Raw genomic sequence first — 26,645 nt, forward strand, 5'->3', positions numbered from 1 at the left:
AATCATGCAGATGTAGACGTTTTTCTATAGTTTCCCATTTACATTTTTTTATGACAACATTTGCTACTATTTATTATTGATTTCTATCAACCCGTGTCAAAGGATATCTCTTTTGAAGTCCTTTTAGAAGGTGTTAGTGCATTAGGCATTGAGTAGAACATCTATTCAATGATCATTCTATCGTAAAACCAGTTCTTTCTGAAGTTAGCAAGCGTTCAACTTTGACAGTTCAGAAAAAATGGAATAGTGCCAAAGAAGCGAATTTGGTAGCTCTAAAAACCGTTTTGACCTCTCTCCTTCTAACGTCTATGTCGAAAGGGTATTTTCCCACGTACATTTCCAATGAACGAAATACAAAAACTATCTGATTATATTGAAAAAGGAGAAACAGCCATTGGATAAAAAGAAAGTCTTGTTTCATCAAGACAGTGCACCAGGTCACAAATTTTTCATTGCAATGGCCAAAATTAATTAATTAAAGTTTGAATCACTACATCATGCACCCTATTAGTCAGATTTATCCCCTCTGAATATTTTCTGTTCCCAAACTCGAAAAAATGGCTTGTCAGAATTCATTACCAAATAATAGTAATTAGTCCGGTCAAATTAGACAACAAAATAAGATAGAAGCTACATAAATCACCATCAAACTGAAAATCAGTAAAATTGTTTAAAATACAATTGAACGTAGAATTTGAATGTTCCCCATCATTTCCGTGTATAGAAAAAAATTTATTCAAGATCAAAGGTAGAAAAAATGAGTTTTTTGCAGCAAAACGATAAGTTTTATCATAAAAATACCTCAGACAAAAATTGTAGATTATAAAATTATCCACAAAAAACGTATCAATACTTTTTTCCTACAAACCACCGTTTCTGAGATATAAGCTATGTTTCAGAGTTACTTTTACAACTTTTTAATCGTTATATCTCAGAAATGGTGGCTTGTAGGAAAGTATTAATACGTTTATTGTACAATACAATTTTTGTCTGAGGTATTTTTATGACAAAACTTACCGTTTTGCTGATAATCGTGAAAAACTCATTTTTTAACCTTTAACCTTGAACAAATTTTTTTCCATACACGGAAATGATGGGGAACATTCAAATTCTACGTTCAATTGTATTTTAAACAATTTTACTGATTTTCAGTTTGATGGGAATTTATGTAACTTCGAATATCTAAATTAACCGGATTAAATCGTGATCTAGACATACCTAATATTTGGTAAATAGTTTATACACATTCTTCAATACTTTGTTTTTGTTTATCATTAGTTTTAGTGAGAGAAATTGATTATTGGTGAGTCAGCCAACATATATCGAGATTCGCAGCGTTGCCAAGCCGTTTGAATTTTGACCGTAATAAAATATATCAACTTTCAAACTGTTTTTTCATTTTTGCATACTTATAATTCTTTCTACTCGGCATATAACTTTTTTTTAACAAGCTTCAAAGAGCACGATACTATGGATGGAGCAGCAGTTTGTAGCCCAATTCGACCAAATTAAGTTGATACGAAATAAACATACCTTTTGAATCGTTTGACAAATACTTGTTTTGATTAACAAAATTTTTGCTAAACAATCGTCGGATTGTTGCTCAATACTTAACAATTCTTGATATTAGGCCTGTCGCCATTTCATTTCGCTTTTTCGCTACCGCGTCAACATATCAAAATGTGCTTATCGCCTGCCAACTTAACTAAATTTAAAAAAAAATCAACTTGAACATGGTTACCAACTTTGAGTCTATATAAAACAAAATAGTATGAGGTATGGATCAAGGTTGGGATAGGTCAAGTCAACTGTCAATTTGATTAATTCTTACAGTATCCGAATGCTCAAACGTTCACGAGTTATTTCGACAGTTGAAACTCGTTGAACTAATTTTTGACGGTTGCAATCAAAGGAGAAAAGTCATCATACATAGCATCCAATTTTGCGAAATAATTAACTCTTGTATTTTTTTTAAAGTTTTATTGCATTTTTTTATATTCATTCTAATTCATTATCTTTCAAAATCACGCTAATTTTATCTAAAAATCTCCCTATAATATTTCCAAAGTCGTTGACATCCCTTCGTCTAAAATTGGCTAAAGGACTTGCTAAAACATGTACAATGCCATCACTGCATTCGTAATTCGTTCTAATTATTTTAATGAAACGATTATGCCATTTCAAGTAATAATCTCCATTAATTAACAGTACCATTATTCTAAGAGGACCTATTGGGGTATTCAGTTCTATATCTGTATAGTTGTTAGCCTTTGTTAACGAAAGCAACTGTTCTATGGAAAAAGGCGAGTATGATAATATTAAATGACGACCTACAACAGAAAAATTGTAGAAAACGTTGGGTTTCCGTAGAAAAAATATTTTTTTCTATGTCCGTTAAAATATTTACGTTTTTTTTCATTCATAAAAATAGTTACTTGCAATGTCAATATTAATTTTTTTCTTTTTCATCATCATCTATTATTATTCATTAATTTAGACAAAACTTATGATAAAACAAATAATTACAAAAAATTAGAAATTTATGGTTATGCAAAATCATCGAAGTGAAACTGTCAACTGTCAACATTGAAGTTGTCTGCTCCAGAACGTTCCGAAAGTGTTTTGCAGTACGGAACTGTCACTTTCAATACATGGAACACTCGAAACGCAACTTTAGATATGTAAATGAATATAGAACGAAAACTTTCAGATGGCGTCGTCTAAAAATGTAATTTCTGAATCGGTCAAGATTCAATCATTCTTTTATGGAGTGGAGTACTAAAAAAGGCGTAAAAACTTCACAGAAAGAGTGTTTCTAGCTTACTTTGAAACTAAATTCGAAATGTGGACAACACTTCGGTCGACGTCAGTTCAAAACTGAAAAACACCCTAATGGTAAATAACGACGTAGATATCAGTAAATACTCGAAAATAATTGCATATTTGAAAAATAAATCAGTTGTCTATAGATCCAAAAAAACCTGAAACATTTGCCCGTGAATAAATTAATAAGTTTCTCCAGACGACGACAGCAAAAAATCGCAATAAAAAAAATCAAAAATATGAGCATTGATAAAATGGAAGTGTCAAGTTAATTTTTATATTTGGCGCGCTTAATACCAAACGGAAAGGCAACACTGTATCGATGGGAAATAACAAAGAAAAACGTCAACGCTATAATGAGGATTCGAGAAAGGCATTTGGAACAATGCGACATCTGACAAGGGACTTCAGTGGAGGATTTGGAAAATATCGTCTCAATTAAGGATAATATTGTACAAAAAAACGTTTCTTTTTCTTCGTCTTCATCATCAGACGATAATTTCATGAAAGATAAGCAAAAAGGAGATCAAAGAGAATACGAGGAATACAGTTCGAAGAGTTTTTGGAATATAGGATCCGAAAAGGACGTTGACGAAAATTATATACCAGATCTTAAATAAAATGTACCAAGAGAAAACGACAATTCCGATTTCCGTTTATTTTTATATATAAAAGAAGAAGCTGGTGATTCGGATGATACCGAGACGAAAGAAAATAGAGATATCTAATAATTTAGATATAAAAATGAAGAAAACGACTTCCCCGGAAGATAAAATATGGTTGAAAATTATGTAGATCGTACAAAAACGTACAAAAACAACGTACATTGAAGATGAAGGGACTTTTAAGAAAAAAACTGTCAGAAATTAAAGAAAATGAAGATATCAAATAATTTAGATATAAAAATGAAGAAAGCGACGTCCCCGGAAGATAAAATATGGTTGAAAATTATGTAGATCGTACAAAAACGTACAAAAACAACGTACATTGAAGATGAAGGGACCTTTAAGAAAAAAAACTGTCAGAAATTAAAGAAAATGAATATATCAAATAATTTAGATATAAAAATGAAGAAAGCGACGTCCCCGGAAGATAAAATATGGTTGAAAATTATGTAGATCGTACAAAAACGTACAAAAACAACGTACATTGAAGATGAAGGGACCTTTAAGAAAAAAAACTGTCAGAAATTAAAGAAAATGAAGATATCAAATAATTTAGATATAAAAATGAAGAAAGCGACGTCCCCGGAAGATAAAATATGGTTGAAAATTACGTAGATCGTACAAAAACGTACAAAAACAACGTACATTGAAGATGAAGGAACTTTTAAGAAAAAAAACTGTCAGAAATTAAAGAAAATGAAGATATCAAATAATTTAGATATAAAAATGAAGAAAGCGACGTCCCCGGAAGATAAAATATGGTTGAAAATTATGTAGATCGTACAAAAACGTACAAAAACAACGTACATTGAAGATGAAGGAACCTTTAAGAAAAAAAACTGTCAGAAATTAAAGAAAATGAAGATATCAAATAATTTAGATATAAAAATGAAGAAAGCGACGTCCCCGGAAGATAAAATATGGTTGAAAATTACGTAGATCGTACAAAAACGTACAAAAACAACGTACATTGAAGATGAAGGAACTTTTAAGAAAAAAAACTGTCAGAAATTAAAGAAAATGAAGATATCAAATAATTTAGATATAAAAATGAAGAAAGCGACGTCCCCGGAAGATAAAATATGGTTGAAAATTACGTAGATCGTACAAAAACGTACAAAAACAACGTACATTGAAGATGAAGGAACTTTTAAGAAAAAAAACTGTCAGAAATTAAAGAAAATGAAGATATCAAATAATTTAGATATAAAAATGAAGAAAGCGACGTCCCCGGAAGATAAAATATGGTTGAAAATTATGTAGATCGTACAAAAACGTACAAAAACAACGTACATTGAAGATGAAGGAACCTTTAAGAAAAAAAACTGTCAGAAATTAAAGAAAATGAAGATATCAAATAATTTAGATATAAAAATGAAGAAAGCGACGTCCCCGGAAGATAAAATATGGTTGAAAATTACGTAGATCGTACAAAAACGTACAAAAACAACGTACATTGAAGATGAAGGAACTTTTAAGAAAAAAAACTGTCAGAAATTAAAGAAAATGAAGATATCAAATAATTTAGATATAAAAATGAAGAAAGCGACGTCCCCGGAAGATAAAATATGGTTGAAAATTACGTAGATCGTACAAAAACGTACAAAAACAACGTACATTGAAGATGAAGGAACTTTTAAGAAAAAAAACTGTCAGAAATTAAAGAAAATGAAGATATCAAATAATTTAGATATAAAAATGAAGAAAGCGACGTCCCCGGAAGATAAAATATGGTTGAAAATTATGTAGATCGTACAAAAACGTACAAAAACAACGTACATTGAAGATGAAGGGACCTTTAAGAAAAAAAACTGTCAGAAATTAAAGAAAATGAAGATATCAAATAATTTAGATATAAAAATGAAGAAAGCGACGTCCCCGGAAGATAAAATATGGTTGAAAATTATGTAGATCGTACAAAAACGTACAAAAACAACGTACATTGAAGATGAAGGGACCTTTAAGAAAAAAAACTGTCAGAAATTAAAGAAAATGAAGATATCAAATAATTTAGATATAAAAATGAAGAAAGCGACGTCCCCGGAAGATAAAATATGGTTGAAAATTATGTAGATCGTACAAAAACGTACAAAAACAACGTACATTGAAGATGAAGGAACCTTTAAGAAAAAAAACTGTCAGAAATTAAAGAAAATGAAGATATCAAATAATTTAGATATAAAAATGAAGAAAGCGACGTCCCCGGAAGATAAAATATGGTTGAAAATTACGTAGATCGTACAAAAACGTACAAAAACAACGTACATTGAAGATGAAGGAACTTTTAAGAAAAAAAACTGTCAGAAATTAAAGAAAATGAAGATATCAAATAATTTAGATATAAAAATGAAGAAAGCGACGTCCCCGGAAGATAAAATATGGTTGAAAATTATGTAGATCGTACAAAAACGTACAAAAACAACGTACATTGAAGATGAAGGAACCTTTAAGAAAAAAAACTGTCAGAAATTAAAGAAAATGAAGATATCAAATAATTTAGATATAAAAATGAAGAAAGCGACGTCCCCGGAAGATAAAATATGGTTGAAAATTATGTAGATCGTACAAAAACGTACAAAAACAACGTACATTGAAGATGAAGGGACTTTTAGGAATCAAAACTATCAGAAAATGAGGATACAAAAGAAGTTAAAAATTATATGATGATGATCTTGCAGCGCTAAATGATATATTCTCATAGTTTACCTAAAATTTGAATGTCCGTATCCAATTTTTCCAAATAATTATCCTCTGCTATTTTCCAGGCCAGATCATTAGGAACAAAATAAGTGAAAGTGACGTTTTTCCTGGAAAATATATCGTTGAAACCCGTCCTTTCGCCCATTTCATAAAATACGTTCGTATTTGGATCCAGAGTAATTTTTTCTAATACCGATAGGTACGGAAACGGTTTAAGATTCCTCGAGTAAATACCTAATGGTTGTGAGATCAAATGTACCACTCCATTTCTAACAGGAATATTCGGTACTAAAACCTGAAACAAGATTACAAAGTATCCAGAGCTTTAGCTATCTATATATCTATATATTATGATGAAGTTTACTCAAAAGAATTATTCATATGAAGTTATGAAAAGCTTCGTTTTAATGTTGTTTTACAATGTGTAGACTTTGGAAACATTCTAATAATAGTCAGACATCATATTCGTATCACAAAAACTTTGATAACGCCTTTCTATCACAGTATTTTTGCTCTTCGCTCATACCTCTTAAATTTTCCCAAAACCCATCCAGGTGATTATGAAATTTTATTCTCAAATGGATACCATATTTTTATACTCTGCATCAAACAGAGACAAAAACTGCTAAAGCTTTTAGTTCTAAGTCTAAATTGAGTATCTTTCGAAAGTTGTCTAACCTGTGGGCCATCGAAAATATCGTCTTTAATCTTTTCCATAATGAGCCGAGAATATTTTTAACAAACTCATTCATGATGACCAGTTTTATATGTAGAGGTGCAAGGATAATTTTGTCCAGAACTACTAATGAATTCTTGGTAATATTTTCCTTCCCAGACTCCATATTTTCCACATTCTTCTGGGCAGGAAAATTATTACCATTTTCCACTTATTAACAATATTAACAAAATGGTAGGATGCAGCTATTTTCTGGTATATTCGGCATTAATTTAAGTTTCATCGCAGTGATAATTGAGACTGGAATTCGAAATAATCTTGCTAAAAACATCCTCCCCATAATTATCCTGTTCTTCTGTTCCTGTTTATTAGACAGAGCTATCGTATAACATCTTTTGGAACCATCAACCTATCCTTTACTGGGTGTATCATGGGTGTCCTTTGAACATCGTAGAGTACACTACAAAAGTATAGCGAAACGATAAATCCCCCCATCAGTTTCTTGGAACAGTCTCCGTCAAAAGTGTATTTTTAGAAGGTAACAAATTATTAACAACTTTCCAAACTGTTCGTCCAGGAATGAAAAGTAGTTTTTGTGAAATTGCTCAAACAACTTTAATTATAATTTCTGCCTCAACGGATAAACATCAAACTTTATAATACACTGTTTCGTGGTTAGAAATGAACTGACACAGACAACGGCACACAACTTTCGAAACTGTACTTCCAGGAATGAAAAGTAGTTTTTGTGAACTTGTTTAAACAACTTTTATTGTAATTTCTTCCTCAACGGATAAACATCAAACTTTATAATGCACTGTTTCGTGTTTAGAAATGAACTGACACAGACAACGGCACACAACTTTCCAAACTGCACTTCCAGGAATGAAAAGTAGTTTTTGTGAACTTGTTTAAACAACTTTTATTGTAATTTCTTCCTCAACGGATAAACATCAAACTTTATAATACACTGTTTCGTGTTTAGAAATGAACTGACACAGACAACGGCACACAACTTTCCAAACTGTACTTCCAGGAATGAAAAGTAGTTTTTGTGAACTTGCTTAAATAACTTTTATTATAATTTCTTCCTCAACGGATAAACATCAAACTTTATAATACACTGTTTCGTGGTTAGAAATGAACTGACACAGACAACGGCACACAACTTTCCAAACTGCACTTCCAGGAATGAAAAGTAGTTTTTGTGAACTTGTTTAAACAACTTTTATTGTAATTTCTTCCTCAACGCATAAACATCAAACTTTATAATGCACTTTTTCGTGGTTAGAAATGAACTGACACAGACAACGGCACACAACTTTCCAAACTGTACTTCCAGGAATGAAAAGTAGTTTTTGTGAACTTGTTTAAACAACTTTTATTGTAATTTCTTCCTCAACGGATAAACATCAAACTTTATAATACACTGTTTCGTCGTTAGAAATGAACTGACACAGACAACGGCACACAACTTTCGAAACTGTACTTCCAGGAATGAAAAGTAGTTTTTGTGAACTTGTTTAAACAACTTTTATTGTAATTTCTTCCTCAACGGATAAACATCAAACTTTATAATACACTGTTTCGTCGTTAGAAATGAACTGACACAGACAACGGCACACAACTTTCGAAACTGTACTTCCAGGAATGAAAAGTAGTTTTTGTGAACTTGCTTAAATAACTTTTATTATAATTTCTGCCTCAACGGATAAACATCAAACTTTATAATACACTGTTTCGTCGTTAGAAATGAACTGACACAGACAACGGCACACAACTTTCGAAACTGTACTTCCAGGAATGAAAAGTAGTTTTTGTGAACTTGTTTAAACAACTTTTATTGTAATTTCTTCCTCAACGGATAAACATCAAACTTTATAATACACTGTTTCGTCGTTAGAAATGAACTGACACAGACAACGGCACACAACTTTCCAAACTGCACTTCCAGGAATGAAAAGTAGTTTTTGTGAACTTGCTTAAATAACTTTTATTATAATTTCTGCCTCAACGGATAAACATCAAACTTTATAATACACTGTTTCGTGTTTAGAAATGAACTGACACAGACAACGGCACACAACTTTCCAAACTGCACTTCCAGGAATGAAAAGTAGTTTTTGTGAACTTGTTTAAACAACTTTTATTGTAATTTCTTCCTCAACGGATAAACATCAAACTTTATAATACACTGTTTCGTGTTTAGAAATGAACTGACACAGACAACGGCACACAACTTTCCAAACTGTACTTCCAGGAATGAAAAGTAGTTTTTGTGAATTTGTTTAAACAACTTTTATTGTAATTTCTTCCTCAACGGATAAACATCAAACTTTATAATACACTGTTTCGTGTTTAGAAATGAACTGACACAGACAACGGCACACAACTTTCCAAACTGTACTTCCAGGAATGAAAAGTAGTTTTTGTGAACTTGCTTAAATAACTTTTATTATAATTTCTTCCTCAACGGATAAACATCAAACTTTATAATACACTGTTTCGTCGTTAGAAATGAACTGACACAGACAACGGCACACAACTTTCGAAACTGTACTTCCAGGAATGAAAAGTAGTTTTTGTGAACTTGTTTAAACAACTTTTATTGTAATTTCTGCCTCAACGGATAAACATCAAACTTTATAATACACTGTTTCGTCGTTAGAAATGAACTGACACAGACAACGGCACACAACTTTCCAAACTGCACTTCCAGGAATGAAAAGTAGTTTTTGTGAACTTGCTTAAATAACTTTTATTTTAATTTCTGCCTCAACGGATAAACATCAAACTTTATAATACACTGTTTCGTGTTTAGAAATGAACTGACACAGACAACGGCACACAACTTTCCAAACTGCACTTCCAGGAATGAAAAGTAGTTTTTGTGAACTTGTTTAAACAACTTTTATTGTAATTTCTTCCTCAACGGATAAACATCAAACTTTATAATATACTGTTTCGTGTTTAGAAATGAACTGACACAGACAACGGCACACAACTTTCCAAACTGTACTTCCAGGAATGAAAAGTAGTTTTTGTGAATTTGTTTAAACAACTTTTATTGTAATTTCTTCCTCAACGGATAAACATCAAACTTTATAATACACTGTTTCGTGTTTAGAAATGAACTGACACAGACAACGGCACACAACTTTCCAAACTGTACTTCCAGGAATGAAAAGTAGTTTTTGTGAACTTGCTTAAATAACTTTTATTATAATTTCTTCCTCAACGGATAAACATCAAACTTTATAATACACTGTTTCGTCGTTAGAAATGAACTGACACAGACAACGGCACACAACTTTCGAAACTGTACTTCCAGGAATGAAAAGTAGTTTTTGTGAACTTGCTTAAATAACTTTTATTATAATTTCTGCCTCAACGGATAAACATCAAACTTTATAATACACTGTTTCGTCGTTAGAAATGAACTGACACAGACAACGGCACACAACTTTCGAAACTGTACTTCCAGGAATGAAAAGTAGTTTTTGTGAACTTGTTTAAACAACTTTTATTGTAATTTCTTCCTCAACGGATAAACATCAAATTTTATAATACACTGTTTCGTCGTTAGAAATGAACTGACACAGACAACGGCACACAACTTTCCAAACTGCACTTCCAGGAATGAAAAGTAGTTTTTGTGAACTTGCTTAAATAACTTTTATTGTAATTTCTTCCTCAACGGATAAACATCAAACTTTATAATACACTGTTTCGTGTTTAGAAATGAACTGACACAGACAACGGCACACAACTTTCCAAACTGCACTTCCAGGAATGAAAAGTAGTTTTTGTGAACTTGCTTAAATAACTTTTATTGTAATTTCTGCCTCAACGGATAAACATCAAACTTTATAATACACTGTTTCGTGTTTAGAAATGAACTGACACAGACAACGGCACACAACTTTCCAAACTGCACTTCCAGGAATGAAAAGTAGTTTTTGTGAACTTGTTTAAACAACTTTTATTGTAATTTCTTCCTCAACGGATAAACATCAAACTTTATAATACACTGTTTCGTGTTTAGAAATGAACTGACACAGACAACGGCACACAACTTTCCAAACTGTACTTCCAGGAATGAAAAGTAGTTTTTGTGAATTTGTTTAAACAACTTTTATTGTAATTTCTTCCTCAACGGATAAACATCAAACTTTATAATACACTGTTTCGTGTTTAGAAATGAACTGACACAGACAACGGCACACAACTTTCCAAACTGTACTTCCAGGAATGAAAAGTAGTTTTTGTGATCTTGCTTAAATAACTTTTATTATAATTTCTTCCTCAACGGATAAACATCAAACTTTATAATACACTGTTTCGTCGTTAGAAATGAACTGACACAGACAACGGCACACAACTTTCGAAACTGTACATCCAGGAATGAAAAGTAGTTTTTGTGAACTTGTTTAAACAACTTTTATTGTAATTTCTGCCTCAACGGATAAACATCAAACTTTATAATACACTGTTTCGTCGTTAGAAATGAACTGACACAGACAACGGCACACAACTTTCCAAACTGCACTTCCAGGAATGAAAAGTAGTTTTTGTGAACTTGCTTAAATAACTTTTATTATAATTTCTTCCTCAACGGATAAACATCAAACTTTATAATACACTGTTTCGTGTTTAGAAATGAACTGACACAGACAACGGCACACAACTTTCCAAACTGTACTTCCAGGAATGAAAAGTAGTTTTTGTGAACTTGTTTAAACAACTTTTATTGTAATTTGTTCCTCAACGGATAAACATCAAACTTTATAATACACTGTTTCGTCGTTAGAAATGAACTGACACAGACAACGGCACACAACTTTCCAAACTGCATTTCCAGGAATGAAAAGTAGTTTTTGTGAACTTGCTTAAATAACTTTTATTATAATTTCTGCCTCAACGGATAAACATCAAACTTTATAATACACTGTTTCGTGTTTAGAAATGAGCTGACACAGACAACGGCACACAACTTTCCAAACTGCACTTCCAGGAATGAAAAGTAGTTTTTGTGAACTTGCTTAAATAACTTTTATTATAATTTCTGCCTCAACAGATAAACATCAAACTTTATAATACACTGTTTCGTGTTTAGAAATGAACTGACACAGACAACGGCACACAACTTTCCAAACTGTACTTCCAGGAATGAAAAGTAGTTTTTGTGAACTTGCTTAAATAACTTTTATCATAATTTCTGCCTCAACAGATAAACATCAAACTTTATAATACACTGTTTCGTGTTTAGAAATGAACTGACACAGACAACGGCACACAACTTTCCAAACTGTACTTCCAGGAATGAAAAGTAGTTTTTGTGAACTTGTTTAAACAACTTTTATTGTAATTTCTTCCTCAACGGATAAACATCAAACTTTATAATACACTGTTTCGTGTTTAGAAATGAACTGACACAGACAACGGCACACAACTTTCCAAACTGTACTTCCAGGAATGAAAAGTAGTTTTTGTGAACTTGCTTAAATAACTTTTATTATAATTTCTTCCTCAACGGATAAACATCAAACTTTATAATACACTGTTTCGTGGTTAGAAATGAACTGACACAGACAACGGCACACAACTTTCCAAACTGCACTTCCAGGAATGAAAAGTAGTTTTTGTGAACTTGTTTAAACAACTTTTATTGTAATTTCTTCCTCAACGGATAAACATCAAACTTTATAATACACTGTTTCGTGTTTAGAAATGAACTGACACAGACAACGGCACACAACTTTCCAAACTGTACTTCCAGGAATGAAAAGTAGTTTTTGTGAACTTGCTTAAATAACTTTTATTATAATTTCTTCCTCAACGGATAAACATCAAACTTTATAATACACTGTTTCGTGGTTAGAAATGAACTGACACAGACAACGGCACACAACTTTCCAAACTGCACTTCCAGGAATGAAAAGTAGTTTTTGTGAACTTGTTTAAACAACTTTTATTGTAATTTCTTCCTCAACGGATAAACATCAAACTTTATAATACACTGTTTCGTGTTTAGAAATGAACTGACACAGACAACGGCACACAACTTTCCAAACTGTACTTCCAGGAATGAAAAGTAGTTTTTGTGAACTTGCTTAAATAACTTTTATTATAATTTCTTCCTCAACGGATAAACATCAAACTTTATAATACACTGTTTCGTCGTTAGAAATGAACTGACACAGACAACGGCACACAACTTTCGAAACTGTACTTCCAGGAATGAAAAGTAGTTTTTGTGAACTTGTTTAAACAACTTTTATTGTAATTTCTGCCTCAACGGATAAACATCAAACTTTATAATACACTGTTTCGTCGTTAGAAATGAACTGACACAGACAATGGCACACAACTTTCCAAACTGCACTTCCAGGAATGAAAAGTAGTTTTTGTGAACTTGTTTAAACAACTTTTATTGTAATTTCTTCCTCAACGGATAAACATCAAACTTTATAATACACTGTTTCGTGGTTAGAAATGAACTGACACAGACAACGGCACACAACTTTCCAAACTGCACTTCCAGGAATGAAAAGTAGTTTTTGTGAACTTGTTTAAACAACTTTTATTGTAATTTCTGCCTCAACGGATAAACATCAAACTTTATAATACACTGTTTCGTCGTTAGAAATGAACTGACACAGACAATGGCACACAACTTTCCAAACTGCACTTCCAGGAATGAAAAGTAGTTTTTGTGAACTTGTTTAAACAACTTTTATTGTAATTTCTTCCTCAACGGATAAACATCAAACTTTATAATACACTGTTTCGTGGTTAGAAATGAACTGACACAGACAACGGCACACAACTTTCCAAACTGTACTTCCAGGAATGAAAAGTAGTTTTTGTGAACTTGCTTAAATAACTTTTATTATAATTTCTTCCTCAACGGATAAACATCAAACTTTATAATACACTGTTTCGTGGTTAGAAATGAACTGACACAGACAACGGCACACAACTTTCCAAACTGCACTTCCAGGAATGAAAAGTAGTTTTTGTGAACTTGTTTAAACAACTTTTATTGTAATTTCTTCCTCAACGGATAAACATCAAACTTTATAATACACTGTTTCGTGTTTAGAAATGAACTGACACAGACAACGGCACACAACTTTCCAAACTGTACTTCCAGGAATGAAAAGTAGTTTTTGTGAACTTGCTTAAATAACTTTTATTATAATTTCTTCCTCAACGGATAAACATCAACTTTATAATACACTGTTTCGTGTTTAGAAATGAACTGACACAGACAACGGCACACAACTTTCCAAACTGTACTTCCAGGAATGAAAAGTAGTTTTTGTGAATTTGTTTAAACAACTTTTATTGTAATTTCTTCCTCAACGGATAAACATCAAACTTTATAATACACTGTTTCGTGTTTAGAAATGAACTGACACAGACAACGGCACACAACTTTCCAAACTGTACTTCCAGGAATGAAAAGTAGTTTTTGTGAATTTGTTTAAACAACTTTTATTGTAATTTCTTCCTCAACGGATAAACATCAAACTTTATAATACACTGTTTCGTGTTTAGAAATGAACTGACACAGACAACGGCACACAACTTTCCAAACTGTACTTCCAGGAATGAAAAGTAGTTTTTGTGAACTTGCTTAAATAACTTTTATTATAATTTCTTCCTCAACGGATAAACATCAAACTTTATAATACACTGTTTCGTCGTTAGAAATGAACTGACACAGACAACGGCACACAACTTTCCAAACTGTACTTCCAGGAATGAAAAGTAGTTTTTGTGAACTTGCTTAAATAACTTTTATTATAATTTCTTCCTCAACGGATAAACATCAAACTTTATAATACACTGTTTCGTCGTTAGAAATGAACTGACACAGACAACGGCACACAACTTTCGAAACTGTACTTCCAGGAATGAAAAGTAGTTTTTGTGAACTTGCTTAAATAACTTTTATTATAATTTCTGCCTCAACGGATAAACATCAAACTTTATAATACACTGTTTCGTGGTTAGAAATGAACTGACACAGACAACGGCACACAACTTTCCAAACTGCACTTCCAGGAATGAAAAGTATTTTTTGTGAACTTGTTTAAACAACTTTTATTGTAATTTCTTTCTCAACGGATAAACATCAAACTTTATAATACACTGTTTCGTCGTTAGAAATGAACTGACACAGACAACGGCACACAACTTTCCAAACTGTACTTCCAGGAATGAAAAGTAGTTTTTGTGAACTTGCTTAAATAACTTTTATTATAATTTCTTCCTCAACGGATAAACATCAAACTTTATAATACACTGTTTCGTCGTTAGAAATGAACTGACACAGACAACGGCATACAACTTTCGAAACTGTACTTCCAGGAATGAAAAGTAGTTTTTGTGAACTTGCCTAAATAACTTTTATTATAATTTCTGCCTCAACGGATAAACATCAAACTTTATAATACACTGTTTCGTGTTTAGAAATGAACTGACACAGACAACGGCACACAACTTTCCAAACTGCACTTCCAGGAATGAAAAGTATTTTTTGTGAACTTGTTTAAACAACTTTTATTGTAATTTCTTTCTCAACGGATAAACATCAAACTTTATAATACACTGTTTCGTGTTTAGAAATGAACTGACACAGACAACGGCACACAACTTTCCAAACTGTACTTCCAGGAATGAAAAGTAGTTTTTGTGAATTTGTTTAAACAACTTTTATTGTAATTTCTTCCTCAACGGATAAACATCAAACTTTATAATACACTGTTTCGTGTTTAGAAATGAACTGACACAGACAACGGCACACAACTTTCCAAACTGTACTTCCAGGAATGAAAAGTAGTTTTTGTGAACTTGCTTAAATAACTTTTATTATAATTTCTTCCTCAACGGATAAACATCAAACTTTATAATACACTGTTTCGTCGTTAGAAATGAACTGACACAGACAACGGCACACAACTTTCGAAACTGTACTTCCAGGAATGAAAAGTAGTTTTTGTGAACTTGTTTAAACAACTTTTATTGTAATTTCTGCCTCAACGGATAAACATCAAACTTTATAATACACTGTTTCGTGGTTAGAAATGAACTGACACAGACAACGGCACACAACTTTCCAAACTGCACTTCCAGGAATGAAAAGTAGTTTTTGTGAACTTGTTTAAACAACTTTTATTGTAATTCCTTCCTCAACGGATAAACATCAAACTTTATAATACACTGTTTCGTGTTTAGAAATGAACTGACACAGACAACGGCACACAACTTTCCAAACTGTACTTCCAGGAATGAAAAGTAGTTTTTGTGAACTTGTTTAAACAACTTTTATTGTAATTTCTTCCTCAACGGATAAACATCAAACTTTATAATACACTGTTTCGTCGTTAGAAATGAACTGACACAGACAACGGCACACAACTTTCCAAACTGCACTTCCAGGAATGAAAAGTAGTTTTTGTGAACTTGCTTAAATAACTTTTATTATAATTTCTGCCTCAACGGATAAACATCAAACTTTATAATACACTGTTTCGTGTTTAGAAATGAGCTGACACAGACAACGGCACACAACTTTCCAAACTGCACTTCCAGGAATGAAAAGTAGTTTTTGTGAACTTGCTTAAGTAACTTTTATTATAATTTCTGCCTCAACAGATAAACATCAAACTTTATAATACACTGTTTCGTGTTTAGAAATGAACTGACACAGACAACGGCACACAACTTTCCAAACTGCACTTCCAGGAATGAAAAGTAGTTTTTGTGAACTTGTTTAAACAACTTTTATTGTAATTTCTTCCTCAACGGATAAACATCAAACTTTATAATACACTGTTTCGTGTTTAGAAATGAACTGACACAGACAACGGCACACAACTTTCCAAACTGTACTTCCAGGAATGAAAAGTAGTTTTTGTGAACTTGCTTAAATAACTTTTATTATAATTTCTTCCTCAACGGATAAACATCAAACTTTATAATACACTGTTTCGTGGTTAGAAATGAACTGACACAGACAACGGCACACAACTTTCCAAACTGCACTTCCAGGAATGAAAAGTAGTTTTTGTGAACTTGTTTAAACAACTTTTATTGTAATTTCTTCCTCAACGGATAAACATCAAACTTTATAATACACTGTTTCGTGTTTAGAAATGAACTGACACAGACAACGGCACACAACTTTCCAAACTGTACTTCCAGGAATGAAAAGTAGTTTTTGTGAACTTGCTCAAACAACTTTAATTATAATTTCTGCCTCAACGGTTAAACATCAAACTTTATAATACACTGTTTCGTCGTTAGAAATGAACTGACACAGACAACGGCACACAACTTTCCAAACTGCACTTCCAGGAATGAAAAGTAGTTTTTGTGAACTTGCTCAAACAACTTTAATTATAATTTCTGCCTCAACGGATAAACATCAAACTTTGTGGGTAGGAATGAACTGACACAGACTAAGGCTGTTAGAATCTGATATAAAGATTCTATTGCATCTCACATATTTTTTCTTCTACTCAAATAATTTAATGTTAAAAAAAGAACTTACTTCGGAATAAAAATCCCCGTCTCCAAGCATTCCTCTCATCGTCCCTTTAACAAACAACTTTTTCTGTATTTGCTCGAAGGACAAAACTATATAAACCGTCTCGTCATTGGCTAAAGATTCGTAAGCGAATTTCCTAGGCGTAGGTCTAGTGAATAGCACTTGAAAAGGTATAACATGTCCGAAAATAATATGTTTGTTAATCATCTTGAACTTGTAAGGTCCTATGCCGGAATCTATCGGTACGAAAAATGTATATCCGGAGTTTTGTTTAAATACGTATTGTACTTTAGTTTCCTGTATTTTCGTTAAAAAATTCGATACGGTAATATCCGTACCAAGGTTCCAATTAGATATAGAATTTAAAAAGTCATAAGCCGTGGGGGATGTTGTTGGGGTCTCTGTTATTATGGGATCCAGTACCGAATCTATCACATGGAGAACCTGGAATTGTAAACTTGACGATATACGCTAAGATACGAATGCATTATTTAAATTCATTAATATAAAGAAAGCTTTTGACAACGTTTGGTAAAACAAAAAGCAAAGAAAGTCCTCTACAATTGTACTAAATTACCTAGTTAAAACTATTGAAAATGCTAGTTTCTCCCGAAGTTAAATACTTGAGTTGAAATTTTTGAAAGTCACTGAAGACGATAACTTGGCTATCGTCAAACAGTCTAATTGTGAGTGTTGGTGTAGTGGGAGCTCCTTGGAAATATAAGTTTAAAATGGTGTACTAGGTATACTAAAAGGCCATCAGCTTAGAAAAAATTGAACAAAATTCAAAGGCTGAGTTGTCTTGGTATCACTGAGACAACAACAACTTGTCGTACCACAGCCATAGAGGCGTTGTTAAATCTACCTTTTATTGACCTTTTGGACATGGACCAAATTCACAACAACGAGCTGGTTTGATCATTTTTGGACCTCTTCAGAAAAATCTTCAACACAAATGGTTGAGGAATGTTTGGATAGAAATCACATTCACATTTTCTTCGATGGCCAAGTGGCCTTGGAGGTTCCAAAAGCTATTAAGGCTTGAATCTATTACTTTACGATTTATTTACGATATGATAAACATCTGCTTAACCAATTCAAACAAAGTGAGCGTTCTATGTTAGAATATGGAAACAGGGAAATATCTGTAGAAATATTGCAAAATCTATGGAAAAACTTTAAAATCTTATATAATACACTAAAGCAGTTTGGTATGCAGGGCCGGATTAAGATTTATAAGGCCCTGGGCTAAAATAATGACGAGGCCCACCTAAAGAAATCGGAAACCCTGAAAAATTTTATCAGTTTTGAGGTTTTAATACATCAAAAAATACAGAATGTTTTCCAAATGATGGGGCACTCTTGGACCTGGGGCCTGCGGCTATAGCCCACCAAGCCCCCAACTTAATCCGGTTCTGTTGGTCTGAGAAAGAATAGAGAATTGATTTAATACAAGAAAGACTAAGTTAAATGTGTAACAAGCAATTTATAGATGCATAACGACTGTGAAGTAAGGATTCATGATATTTATGAAACAAAGACAGTTAATTGGTGGTCATTTACAAAGAATGTAAGAGGCAAGATTAGTGAAGAGTGTATGAGACGCAAAAATAACCAAAAATTAAGTAGTATGGGGAAACTTAATCAGTAATATATCTTAGGAAAGAGATACAACATGTAGAAAAGTAAAAAAATTGACAAAAGTCGTATAGAGTATGTCTGAATGCTAAAATCTGTCGCAAAATCTAGTTACGTATTTAAGTTTTATTTTTTCACATGGATTTGGAAATTATTTTAGTAAGTAATAAATTTTGTATATAAATAAAAGAATTTGATGGAATATTTTTATTGTTTCTCTTAATTAGTCCGATTTTTTATTACCTGCTGCTTTCCCATATCCCCCGCTCTACTTCTAGCGGAATAATCTGACTTGTCCTGTATAATTTTCGCATTATTGACATATATATCTCCAGCAAATCGAGTTATCCATAAAGGGGGATTTTCTAATATAACTGTAGGTATAGAATTGATTTTGTACAGCATTTCAAGCGTTATTACTTCAAAACTCATGTGATAAAAAGCTACATTAGGACTGTATTTCACTAAAAAAATATTTAAATAACTGCAATCTTATAGTAGTTTTATTTTTATTTGAAACAACAATTACTTAACAAGGATTCAGACGCTTTCAGTGACGTCCCTTTGTTAACATAACTAAGTTGTATTAACACTCAAGAAATCGCGTGACTAACTAGAAAAAACAAATTCTTTTGCCAAAAATCGATTTTATTCATCAACGTAATCTCCTTCAAAAGCATTACAATCATTCCAACACTTCTCAAACTTCTCGATGACGTGTTTGTAGAAGATTAGTCTTTTGCGTCAATATAGCCTCAAGTTTCAGCAGTTGTTTCTTCATTTTAGCTGAATTTCTTACCGACGAGCATTTTTTTGATATCAACGAATATCTAGTAGTCACTGGGAGTTAGATCTGGACTATACAGTGGATGAGGAAGCAATTCCAAGTGTAATTAGTTCAATTCAATCGTCGTTTCCATGGACTTTGTGAATCGCTGCATTTTCTTCGACATAAGAGACCGTTTTTCTTAGATTTATGCATTCAAACGATCCAACAACTCTATATAATATTCCCAATTGATTGTTTCCTCCTTTTGGAAATAGTCGATGAATAATATTCCATGCGCATCCCATAATACTGAAGCCATAACCTTCCCAGCTGACTGTTGTGCCTTTGGACCTAGTTCACCGGCTGCAGTCCACTCAGATGATGATCGTTTTGATTTCGGAGTGAAGTGAAGGATCCTTGTTTCATCCTTTATCACATATCGAAGCAAAAAATCTGATTTTTACGTATAAACATGCCCAAACATTGCTCTGAATCATCAACACGTTGTTTTTGATCGACTGTGAATAAACGCGGCACTCACTTTGAAAAATGCTTTCTCATGATCAAATTTTCATAAACACGCTGCCTTCTGATATCTCCAATTTCAATTTACAATTAGAAATAACAAATTTGTAGACTTTTTTGGAGTAATTACTTCAATTGGACGACCAGAATGTTCACCATCTTCGATGTCTGTGCGACCACGTTTAAATTTAGCAAACCAATAAAAAATAGTTATTTTCGATGAAGTATAACACTTTTGAATCATTGCTGAGCTTCTACAGTATTTTTTTTTTCATCAAAAAGCAATGAGAAATTAATAAACAAAATTATTTTGGAAATAACAAAAGTAGTTTCATTTAAATGGTTGTCACTTTTTTCTGACTTATCCAAGTGTCATGAAATTTGACACAAAGTCTATTAAAAGTTGGTACTTCATAAACGTCATATTGATTTGACAAAGACAGCGCTATCTATGTATCAGTCACACGACTTATTAAAGTGATGTTATGTAATAAACAATAATGTTATAATAGAATTCTCATATTGGAATTCTCTGTAGATATTTCAACATTAAATGAATAGATAATGCAGTGGGCACAAACTTTAGACAGGTAGTGTACCACAATACTGCAACTACAGTTAAACATTTAAATTAAAAAAGAAAAACTGGAATTAGAAAACTTGAAATATTGTTTGTTAGCGGAGTCCTGTCTATTTTTTGTCATAAAAAATCGAAATATAAATTTTTTTCTGTTAGGTTATGTATGCATTCTTCATAACGTTGCGTGAAAGTCACAGTGTAGAAAAATTTGTTTATAGTTAATACGAGGGCCGTTATTTTTGTCAACCTCCGATCGATCGGTGCAAACGCTTCGAAGCTCTCGCACTACACACTCCGCCATTATTAATATTCAGGCGACAGTCGGCGTTGTGCTACAGCCACGTAAACACTTCCGCCATTAATGATGCTCCCGTCAAGTGTGAATTGAGGATGTAATTACCCGAGGACACATTAAAATAACCCGATTAAGTAGATCTTAAAGGGATTTATACACAACCCCACAAAAGGGGTGTTTTACCCTAGTAATATATTGTTCCCAATGACTTACCTTTTGAATGTTTAAAAGAGGCATTTAGAGGGACGAAAACCGTGAGTTGATCATAATGCAGATTTAGTAGAGCGACTGTGTTGTTTTTGATCAAAGTTTTAAATTCTGCGTATTCTCTTTCTTGTTGTATTTTTTGGTAAATTGTTCTATATCTGGAAACACAGATTATGGAAAACAGATTATAATTAAGAAACGGTCAGGTTTTCTAGTTTTGGATATTTTATTGAACAAATGTTTCAAAAATTGCAATTTCCTTGGTACCTCCGAAAAATTTATGATACAATATTCTTCGAAATACCACCCTCCTGCATCTATACACTTTTTCCATCGAGGTTTTCGAACGATACAAGAAGGGGATGTCATTCAGCGACCTCCTCGTAACGGGTCTAATGTTACAGCGATCTCTTGAGCAAAGGGAACTAAAAGAAAAATGTCGGGGTGGTGTCAGCGCTGTAGACCTGCTAGAATATGACTGTGATTAAACCAAACACGATTCACCCTTTATTTTCAATATTTCTAGCACTTCGATATAAAATTTAGCAGTAAAGGTTTGTCGATGGTATCTTCGACCATTTTCTAAAACATCTTGTGCGGCCTTTCCGACTAGGATCGCAATTATCTCCAAAGGCATCCTGAAGTACTGCGAAAATTTTCGCTTACGTTTTTTCGAGTCTCATGCAAAATTGTTCGTTTTTTTTTCGACATGCACTAAGTCATTGCGATCCGATTCACTGTTTTGCCAAGATTCCCTTTTATCTAGGCCTACGCCCGAGTGTGCTGCAACGTAGTGTCATTTCCGGAAAGAAATATGACGCATTTTTTTTATCGTATTGATGATCTTTTAGACTATTTTCTAAATACTGTGATGTCTGCCCTATTTTTATTATTGATTAATATAAATACCGCGAATTATCTGTGTCAATATCATATTTTGATAAATACGTCGATTTTTACCTGTTTTTTTGAAACTAATTTTCTATCAAAGAAATGAAAATATCCAAGAATTAAAGGGGGAAAATTATCTCACAATATATTAATAAATTGTTAAAACAACATTTTATGTTACGTATAGTTTTAAAAATAAATTTTTTCAATTTCTTAGACCTTTTAAAACGTTCATGCTTCTACTAGATTTTCTTCAGTTTAAAATTAGTTTTTTTTTATAATTTTTTAAAGATAGATCGCCCACATCATGAATATCAAAACAAACAAAAAAGATTAATTTTTCCTTAGTTTTTACGTTCTCAAATACCTAGCAGTCATCAATTAAATTATTTATTTAGGTCTTTTTTATCATTTATATCTTTTTCGTTTTCATTAATGTTAAAGATGTCTAAAAATTCTCTTTTTCGTATATTATATTCCTTTCCAAGAATTTTTGAATCTTTATAATTGAATTTATGTTTTTTTTGATATTTCATGGTTCGTTAATCAATTTTTTTATCGTATTGATGACCTTTTAGTCTATTTTCTAAATATTGTGATGTCTGCCCTATTTTTATTATTGATTAATATAAATACCGCGAATTATCTGTGTCATTATCATATCTTGATAAATACATCGATTTTTACCTGTGTTTTGAAACTAATTTTCTATCCAATTCCCGAAGAGAAACAAATGAAAATGTCTAAGAATTAAGGGGGGAATATATTTTACAATATATTATTTGATTGTGAAAACAATATTTTATGTTACGTATATTTCTAAAAATAAATTTCTTTAATTTCTTAGACTTTTTAAAATGTTCATGCTTCTACTAGATTTTCTTGAGTTTAAAATTAGTTTTTTTTCATAATTTATATAATTTATATTTAGATTCCGTTCCAAGAATTTTTGAATCTTCATAATTGAATTTAAGTTTTTTTTTCATGATTCGTTAACGCATTTTTATTTTTTTTATCGTATTGATGCTCCTTCAATCTATTTTCTAAATACTGAGATGTCTGTCCTATTCTTATTATTGATTAATATAAATACGTGAATTGTCAGTGTTAATATCATATCTTGATAAAGACTAAAAGAAATCGAAACGTCAATTTTTCATCAATCTTTCAAAAATTATTAAAAAAAACTAATTTTAAAATAGAATAGACTTAAAACAGTATATTACTCGTAGCAGAAGGCGTCAATATATGTTTCTTTAATATAACAAAACGTCTGAATTGATTATATAACAAATAAAATTTATCTCACCTTTGTGAATCGACATTTTCACTAAAAATTAATAAAACCAATAAAAAATGGAACATTTTCTCGTAACTTGAAATTTATATATCGCCATTATTTTGATGAATTCGTCGTTGATAATGTATTATGTTTATCGGAATTTGGACAAGGTTATGACCGAGATGATGTGATTACAACAGACGCACAACATCAATTTCGCTTTTAGATAATTTATTATTCAAATAGACGAAATAGTATCCATAAATTAGATACATTGAAAACACTACACTACACTACACTAAGAAATAAACACAACGATCTCTATTATATTTAATTTTTTCATGTAAAAACAGTTGTACGAGGTCTGGCTATTAAACTGGTTACGAAAAACTATCGCCACATACCTTTCCATACGTTTTTTCCATTGATCGAAGCAGTGCTGGAAGTCTTTAAAGATTCTGCCTTTTATTTGTTTTATCGCTTCCATCGTCTCAAATCGGATCCCTTTCAAAGCAGATCTTTTTCTAACCTTTCAAGGAAATCTGAGCGGACCCTTTGAGGCAAGAGCTTTTGGTTAAGAATCAGATTTTTTGGCTCCAGCTTTGCACAGACTCAGTCATGTGTAATTCCTCGTGTAAAATTTTTCTAACCGTTTCTTTATCGACGTTTACAGCCTCGGTAATCATCCGGATGCTCATCGATGATCTGCACGCTCAATTTGCTTGATTTTGTACAGTGTTTCCGGAGTTACAACAGTCACATGGAGACCTGGGCGCTGGTCATCTTCAGGGCTTTCACTAAAGTGCTTGCACCACTCAAAAACACGCACACGAGTTAGAGAATTGTCTCCGTAGGCCTCTTACAACAATTTATAGTACTCAATCGGAGTTTTTTTTTCAATTTAACGAGAAATTTGAGATTGATATGTTGTGCAAATACTAAAATAGTGTTTTGGGGCTTGCATGGACAAGATATAAAGATACCCCACCTGACTAGAGCGCTCTCAAGGCGCACCGTCTCGTTATTTATTAGACAGACCTCGTATATTACTTAATAGGTTAAATTTTTTCGTTTCTGTGAAATTACAAGAGAATCGTCGAAACTGCATGCTTAATTCCATCGTTTCTGTTAAATATTTTAACCCTTGATTCGGTTTTTGAACATTGCGACATTTTTTATTTTTCATCTACATACACTTTTCCCTTTTTATAATAAAAATCTTCCAACTCCTCAAAATAGCCATTAACTGGCGATATCACTTCTTCGTTTTTGGAAAAACTTTGATCACCGAGACATTTTTTCTAGTATGGGAACAAAAAAAAATCCGAAAGGACTAAATATGGCTAATAGTGTGCATGATGTAGTAATTCAAAATTTAGATCATTAATTTTGGCCTGATATGTAACCTGGTGAAACATCAATTTCTTCTTAACCAAACGCGGCCATTTTTGCTTGATTTTTTCGTTAAAACGTTGCTATAATATTTGCAGTTGATACTTTTTCTTTTTTCAAGATACTCAATGTCAAAAATTATCCCATAAAATCGACGCCATGACTTTGCCTGCAGATGGATCAATCTTTGCTTTCTTTGGAACCTTTTTCAATCCATTACTTCGATTATTCTTTTGATTCGGGTGTGAATTGATGGTGATATGATCTTGGATTTTGATTTGGAAGTGTTTCTCTTACTGATAGAATTGTACTAGTCCGTCGTCCCAGAACTTATCGAATACCTGAGCAAATCTTCAAAAGCTTAGTACACTGTTTTTGTGACTCTACGGACTTGTTCTAAGGGGGCTTGCTGCTCCCTAAATACAAATTAATGGTTAGGTATTAGTCTTCGGCCATTTAGAATCGGTTATATTTTCTCTATCAGTAATTTTTCCAGTAGTTTTGACACAGCATGTAATTGGCTTATTGGTCTATAAGATGTAGTCTCTTCCATATCTCACTACCTTCCATAAAATTGGTAAATATCCTTTTTTCAATACTGCATCGTACAATTCTGTTAGATAAATTACCCATTATTTGATAATTCCTCCAGGATTTTGCCACTAATTAGATCATATTCAGGATATTTTTTGGAGTTTGATGGCTGTATTTTTTGACCTGTTTTACGGTAAATTGGAGATTCCAGAAAATGATCAACTTCGGCTGCAATTTTGGGCTTGAAGGTTTGTTCTAAGTGTTTGACAAACACATTGGCTTCAGTTTACCCATTGAAATTCAGCAATACAAATAGAAGAGTTTCTTAGTTGCGATCTATTTAGTTTTTCTCCCTAAATCCCTAAATTATTTTGTTACTGGAAGCTTGAGTTCTTCACCAGATATTCGTTATTTTCTTTGTTAATTCCATCTTCTGTCTATTTGAATGGATTTTATAAGATTTTCAACTACATTATCAATGTTTTCTCCAGTTTTTAAAGGAACTTGGACATTCAGGAAGCTGTCCAAATCAGCACGAACGTAAATTCAATTGCTATATTTGTTGCTTAAGCTTGACGCTATTTCTTGAGACAGGAATGTGATCAAAAGATAGTTCAAAACTAAATTGTGCATCTACACATTCTTCTGGAAGGTATTTTTAAATTCTGAAGTCTACTAGGTGAAGAATTTCTTTCCTATCAGTTGGTTAATAGGTCAATTCACCAGTTTATAGGGATTCTCTATTTTCCATAAGATTTTAGTAATTGAATTATTAGTCTGAAGGAATCTGTCACCAAATTTGATAAATAACTGGACTAAAAATAACTTTTATTTAAAAATCTCATTCACAGGGTGTTTCAAAATTAACGTAAACTATGACATCAATTAACTCGCTAAATTTTCGTGTAGTTTCTGATTGTATTGGAAAATACCTCGATGGTCGACGGTCTAATTAAAAAAATATTAAACATAAACAATTAAATACTTATAAAAATGGTAGGGGGGTTAATTGGTTTTGGTTTGTAGCAGCGAATTGTGTTTAGTTCATCAGTTTATACCTTCGTTTTCATTTTGATTGAAACCAATCAAATGATGTAAAAAATTTTA

At 32.2% G+C, this 26,645-nt stretch overlaps 2 protein-coding genes across 3 annotated transcripts in view; one reads left to right on the top strand and one right to left on the bottom strand.

The window, feature by feature from the left end:
- LOC130447310 (TBC1 domain family member 4) overlaps nt 1–26,645 on the top strand; it is a 91,856-nt gene that overhangs the window by 35,162 nt on the left and 30,049 nt on the right. The gene's annotated exons all lie outside the window — the stretch shown is intronic.
- On the bottom strand, nt 1,966–23,912 carry LOC130447326 (fasciclin-1-like). The gene is made up of 6 exons (XM_056784090.1): nt 23,640–23,912; nt 21,446–21,597; nt 19,307–19,527; nt 17,429–17,869; nt 6,195–6,483; nt 1,966–2,330 (listed from the first exon to the last, which is right to left on the bottom strand). Exons 1-6 carry the CDS (start codon nt 23,693–23,695, stop codon nt 1,999–2,001), a joined length of 1,491 nt encoding a protein of 496 aa, XP_056640068.1. The 5' UTR covers nt 23,696–23,912; the 3' UTR covers nt 1,966–1,998.

Source organism: Diorhabda sublineata, chromosome 1, assembly GCF_026230105.1.
Source record: "Diorhabda sublineata isolate icDioSubl1.1 chromosome 1, icDioSubl1.1, whole genome shotgun sequence".
NCBI lineage: Eukaryota > Metazoa > Arthropoda > Insecta > Coleoptera > Chrysomelidae > Diorhabda > Diorhabda sublineata.